The sequence below is a fragment of the Nematolebias whitei genome, chromosome 20 (genome assembly GCF_014905685.2).
Source record: "Nematolebias whitei isolate Nwh7 chromosome 20, NemWhi1, whole genome shotgun sequence".
Lineage (NCBI taxonomy): Eukaryota > Metazoa > Chordata > Actinopteri > Cyprinodontiformes > Rivulidae > Nematolebias > Nematolebias whitei.
In genome coordinates, this window is record NC_056517.1 from 40,297,908 (window position 1) to 40,298,383 (window position 476).

Sequence of the window (476 nt, forward strand, 5' to 3'; positions counted from 1 at the left end):
GGATTATAATGAATTATGACCCTGTTCTGACTGGGTTAAACTTGGCCAGCAACTCTTAAAGAGTCTCCCAAGGATTCAATATCCGTCAAGGAATAGTTTATTTTTGCTTGCTACATCATGTAGAAATGCTTTTGAAGCACAGTCTCATTTTTCCTAACGCGTCAAACCACATAAGATCGTTGAGAGCACACTTAGTCATGCCCCCTCATACACTGACGGATTGTGCTCCCCTTCTGCGAAGGAGGAGTCTAGGCCCTATAAATCAGTAATGACACAGGACATCTGCCCTTCTGGTCTGTGATCGCGTCATAGACCGGAGAGGCCAGCGCCGTAAACTATTCTTTTCCTGCCTTGATTTTAATACAATTGGTAAAACTGAATTCACATTTCCTTGATTTATTAAAGTGTGGGTTGCCGCTTCTGAGGGAGGTTCGAGCTGGGGGGAGCAACGTGGGCTGGAGTTGGGTCCTGGGTCA

At 45.6% G+C, this 476-nt stretch overlaps 1 protein-coding gene across 1 annotated transcript in view; it reads left to right on the forward strand.

The window, feature by feature from the left end:
* Positions 1-252, forward strand: part of nub1 (negative regulator of ubiquitin-like proteins 1) — a gene marked incomplete at its 5' end in the record, with an annotated part of 8,799 nt that extends 8,547 nt beyond the window's left edge. The window contains 1 exon segment of the mRNA XM_037694027.1: positions 242-252. Coding sequence (XP_037549955.1) covers positions 242-252 — 11 coding nt within the window.
* Between the last annotated feature and the right edge of the window lie 224 nt (positions 253-476).